This window comes from Plasmodium gonderi (genome assembly GCF_002157705.1).
Source record: "Plasmodium gonderi DNA, contig: Chr07, whole genome shotgun sequence".
Lineage (NCBI taxonomy): Eukaryota > Apicomplexa > Aconoidasida > Haemosporida > Plasmodiidae > Plasmodium > Plasmodium gonderi.
The window spans coordinates 437,956-444,000 of NW_021628932.1; the positions used below are offsets into that span (position 1 = coordinate 437,956).

Sequence of the window (6,045 nt, forward strand, 5' to 3'; positions counted from 1 at the left end):
GGATGCCTCATTTTTAACGTTTACATTTTACACTATATTCAGAAAAAGTTGGGACCAAAGTAAATCTTGGAAACTATTTCTCATGAATTAACTGAGCCTTACGTTATGATGTATCCACATAATCAATGAAAGGCAATAGGGACAGGGATAGGAATATTTATAAAAATTCAAGTGCGCTTTCATTTTTACCTTTCCCCATCAATTGGGGGTTAATTTAAAAATATGCAAATTGTTGAAGATAGCCCGTCTTATTTTACCTTATTTTTTTATTATTTTATTTTATTTTTTTTTTCCGCTCCTACCTTTCCCATTTTATAGAATTATTCTGTAATATCAACAGTTCAAATACTTTCAGACTATTTTCAAAAAAAAAAAAAAAAAATTCTCTATACAATTTGTGAACGTGCTTCATTACAAACATTTCTTTCAAAATTATTCCATAAAATGACGCCATACATTATACTATGTTCTCAATGAAATGTGTCAAACATAAAAAGGAAGATATAAGAAAAATATAAATGTTAATGGGAACACATAGAATTTACAACAAGTGTTATTTATTCTTTTCTATTTTAAATGAAAAAAGAAAAAAAAAAAAAAAATACGAGAAAAATAAAATCCTTTTTTTCTTTTTTTTTTTTTTTTTACACTTGTTTCATTTTAATGAGCAGTGAACACATCTATAAATGCATTTGTCAAAAAAAAACAGTTATAATAAATATACATAAAGTAAATATTACTCATAAATAGTGTTCATAAATGGTGTGCATAAATAGGGTCCAAGGATATTGTCTATATATGTTTCCATTAATGCATGAATAAAAAGAGGGGACGACGTCTAGTTTGTAAAACAAAAATAAACGTTTCTCGTAAATTATAAGCTTTATACAATAAAAAGGAACGTAAATAAATAGTAATAATAAAAAAAAAAAAAAAAAAAAAAAAAAGAATGAAACAGAAGCGAATAAAAATATTATATTCAAATTGGTTAACATAAAGGTCTCAATCGAGTGTTTGTGTCTTCCTCTTCAAATAAGGATGTTTCTTATTTCTTGTGCAAAGGTGTATAGGTTTCTCGTGAAATTATCCTAAATATATAAAAAAATAAATAAATATTAATAAGTATGCAAATGTGAGTGATGAAATGGGGTATATAAATAAATGTTAGCCTCTGTTTTACGATTGCGAATATTTGTATTAGCATGGGCTGATGACATGAGTTCAGCTAATGAATGTATATATATATATATATGCACACATGTGAGTATGTACACATTAGGAATAAATGACGTTTTTTGTATTTCATTTTTACCCTGTTGCTTGGGGCCAAATTTGACTCAATGTGATCCATTAATTTACAAAAGCTGTGCCTTAGCCTAAATAAGGGGAAAAAATTGAAAAAAACACAAAAAAATGGGAGGGAAAAAAAATATAGTAAAATTAAAGTTTGATACAAGAATGAATCAATAAAAAGTGTAAATGAAAAAGGAAAAAAAAAAAAAAAAAAAAAAAAAAAAAAACAGTTGTGGGAGGAATGTGTGTTTTTTTCTTGTAATAATATATCTTTTGTTCCCCCTGTTCCTCTGTCTACATTGCTTACTTTTGTTTTTTCTCTTCGCTCTGCTGAGAAATGAGCTGTTCTTGTATTTTAAAGTACCCCTGTGTGTCAAGTAAAATTAGTCCTAATAATGGCTGAGACATGCTCCAGGTACTTCCGAAATCGCCTACCAAGTTTCCAGAAGGGGGGAAAGAATGGTAATGTGGATTCAAAACGGACAAGACGCCACGTGAAAAAAAAAATAATAATAAACAAAATAAAAGCACAATAATAAACAAAATAATAGTAACAATAATAATACACAAAATAATAGTAACAATAAATAATACACAAAATAATAGTAACAATAATAATAAACAAAATAATAGTAGCAATAAATAATACACAAAATAATAGTAACAATAAATAATACACAAAATAATAGTAACAATAATAATAAACAAAATAATAGTAGCAATAAATAATACACAAAATAATAGTAACAATAATAATACACAAAATAATAGTAACAATAAATAATACACAAAATAATAGTAACAATAATAATAAACAAAATAATAGTAACAATAAATAATACACAAAATAAAAGGGGAAAAAAAAAAAAAAAAAGAAAAGAAAAAGAACGAGCACACGCAAGGGGATGAAATAAGAAATGGATCAATTGTTGATAAATCCGGTCAGAAAATCCAACCTCCCAATATCAGGTGGAACATCAAGTTCAGCACTTCCTTGAGGGCTTGTGGTTGACTTTCCAAAAAGTTCTTTATTATCTGAAGGGAATGGGGAGGGGAAAGGAGAATACGAAGAATGCGAGTGAAACAAAATCAAGATATGAAATTAGGCCATTATAGTTCTCTTAATTGGGGAACGCCAAAATGGACAGTTGAAACACAAAGCAGCCACAAAAGTACAGGGGTCAGTAGCAAATCATAGGAGTATATATACCTGTCCTTGCTCATTCGAATTTTTTCTATTGGTAAATATGTACGTAACGATGTTATCCAGAATGGAACAACAAGTCATGGATACTGTATAATCAAAGGAACAGAGACCCTCCTTAACATTATGAATAATATCAGCAATGAGCTGAAATTCCAAGCTCAGAATACGTTGAAAAAAGTTCTTGGTAACCAAATCGAGAAAAGAAAAATATGGCTTCAAATGCTTGATGTAGGATAATAAATCATTGGTTGGAATCACCAAACACATGTTTAATGCCAAATTGAGAGAATTATTTAATATGTCATCATTATACAAATCGAAAATAGCAAAATTTACAAAGTCTCCATTTAAACAATTATTAAACATGTTTAGTAAAAGAGATATTATTTTATATTTCTCTTTGTAAATATCCATAAATTTTTCTTTCTGTAATAAATTATTTGATATGATAATTAAAATATTAGAAACAACTTTAAATAATAGTATACCATTTGGAGATGATTTGGGAAAAGTAATTCTTTGTGATTTGTTGTAAACAAATTCACACATAAATTTGAGAAAAGGAATACATATATCATAGCTATCCCATATGACATCCACTAGGGAAGTTAATATGTTCATTTGATTATCTTCTAAGGGATAACTATTTATGAAAAAATTAAAAAACATAGTGTACGTTTCTACATTATTACAAGCCATACAAATCCCTCTTAAATCTCTTAAGGCCCCAATAAAGGATAACTTAATTTCATTATTTTTTAAAATGATATCTTTTCCATTTACATTTATTTCTCTCTTTATACATTCTAGTAAATTATTAATTGGTAAAATATACTTTTCAAAGGATGATGAAACAAGATTCTGTTCCATAAATAATAATTTTGTCAATATTAAATAATAATTCGTTCTATATTTATAATATTTTGCTATTTCTAAAAATTTATTATTTCTATTGTGCAATAAATTTAATACCTTTTCATTTTTTAATAACATTCTTGCAAAGACAATCAGTTTTGGTGTTTTATCTTCTAAACATACAATGTTCATTCCTGATACCAGGTCGTGAAATAAATCCAAGCTTCTTTTCACAATTTGTTCACAATCGGTTCTATTGTTCAGATTGAATAATATTTTACTCACGATCAGATCTATAAGTGGATCGTTATTCTCATCATCATCTTGGTTCGTAATTAACGATGGGGTAGAAAAATTAATGTTATTGTTATTCATAAAGTTTGACGTCACATTATTTGCACCGCTCGTGGATGCAAATGCAAAATTCTTGTTGTTATCATTTTCAGGGGTTATTACACTTGAATTAGTTCCTTCTGTTCTTGTACCTCCACTATCACCCGTACTACTAGAAGGAGTGGTGATTCTCATGGCAACAGATTTCATTTCTTTCAAAAAGTTATTATTTTTTTTCCCGCTAATGTACACTTTCTTAAACAATTCCAAACAGTTCAAATAGGCAAATTCGAGATATTCAAATACTTCTGCAGATTTATTCGTTTGCTCCATGAGGGAGAAAACGAGAAAACAAAGTTCTGAGTTTATCTTGAAAGTTTCAAAAGATGCACTTTTCATATTCAAAGCAGCACTGCTGGATATGATAGATGCAATGATGAAAACTAGCCAAGTAGTTTGTTCAATAAATACCGATTTTGTGATAAGATTATTTTCATGATTATGTCTTAATTCGTAAAAAATAGATAGCAATTTAGCTCCAATAAAATGATATTGTAATTTGGATAAATTTGAAATCAATTCTAATTGTTCACTTCGTAGGACATCATTGTATAATGGATTTTCCATTTCACAATTGTCCCCTTGTTCGCAAATATATTTGGCTAATTCTAATCTGGTATTTATAAAAACCATACTTATGTCGTAAATATAATCACAAATAATTAAGAATTTATTATCAATATCGTGCGAACTGAAACTATTTGATATAGGATTTTTTTTTAAAAAAATATTTTTATTACTTAACACGTCTTTCAATAATTCGTTTTCATCAGTTCGACTATTAATTTCTTTTATCACTTTTGCTGGAATTATATTTAGCATATTACTCCAAATACCTAACAGATAATGTTTACTATTACAAAGGTATTTCCAATTCTTCATACCATCAATTGTGAATAAATATATATTGTGGCACCAGGAAAGAAAATTGGGATAAGTACTTAATTCTTGCAAACGAATGCTAGTATCGATTTTCCCTATCAATCGACATAACTCATGAAAACAATCCTCATCATGTAAGCCTATTTTTTTCTCTATAATATTGTTAAGGCCACCTAAGAATTCATTCATATAATGTATTTTTTGCTTTTCACTTGAGAAAAAAGTTTTTCTCAAACCTCCCAAAAGTATTAAACATCGTAAACAATATTTCCCACAACAGTTTCTCAAATCATCTTCATCGGACATACAAATTTCATACATATCAAAAAATAATTTTGGAATATTTTTCTCATTAAATATATCCCATGACTGAGGTATCATAAGTGATACATTTTCATCCGAACTTTCATCATTTATCATTGTCCCCATAAAATCAAAGGATAAACTATTATATATTAGTTCTAAAATTTTAATTAATAGTCTATTTTCATCCATTCTTAGTTCTATTCTTATGCTTCCTTTTACAAATTCTTCTAATGTTTCTATCCCAACTTTAAATATATCTTTTAATACATAATCTCGAAATGATATTGCACATCTTCTATTCTTTGCTGAATTTATTCCACATTGTGGGTGCATGTCTTCTATCAATGCTGCATAGATGTAGAGCCCAATAATCCAATGGCTCGTTACTGAATTTAAAAAATAATCTACTTGTTTTATTATTAATGAATAATTTGTATTCTCTAGCCATGATAATTTTACTATACGGACATATAACCTCACCAAATTTCCCAAAACGTTGGATGATAAATTTAGGATATCTACTCCTTTGTTGTATAAGTACGTCAAAATGAAATCTTTTAATTCATCTTTTTCATTTTGTTCTATTTTATTCCATTCATTTGTAATTAATTGAAGTAAACCAGACGTTGTGAAAATTAATGTATGCACATGACTTGTATTTCCCAAGATATTTTTTAATTTGCTTACATTACCCACATTGTTCACTAAGGGCAATAATATTGTGTGCGCTTGATTCTGTTCTTCCTTATTTCCGCTGCGAAAAATGGAAAAAGCAAATGAGGATGGTGATGGAAAGGGAAACAATAACTTTAATGCATGCATATAATCTTAAGCAATGATGAATTATTTCACATAAGTGCATACGAAAAATATATAGGATGGATAAATCTCCCAATTGAGTTTCTACCAACAAGATTCACGCATTCGCTGGTCTCAATTTATTAAAATCGTTTGCGTAACATTTCTCCTCTTTGTGTACAGGACTCGCTAATGTGTGTATTTTTTTTTCTCTTTTTTTTTTTTTTTTTTTCTTCCTCTTCTTCTTTTTTTACTTACCAATACATAGCCTCACACAGGACTTGTAGCTGTTGTAACTCCGATTCGCTCAT

The 6,045-nt window shown here is 28.1% G+C and overlaps 1 protein-coding gene across 1 annotated transcript; it reads right to left on the reverse strand.

Moving 5' to 3' along the window:
* Positions 1 to 1,028: 1,028 nt before the first annotated feature.
* Positions 1,029 to 6,045, reverse strand: PGO_070810 (Ran-binding protein; the record flags this gene model as incomplete). The annotated part of the gene is made up of 6 exons (XM_028686954.1): positions 1,029 to 1,088; positions 1,313 to 1,376; positions 1,601 to 1,724; positions 2,250 to 2,328; positions 2,504 to 5,690; positions 5,993 to 6,045. 6 exons carry the CDS (start codon positions 6,043 to 6,045, stop codon positions 1,029 to 1,031), a joined length of 3,567 nt encoding a protein of 1,188 aa, XP_028542755.1.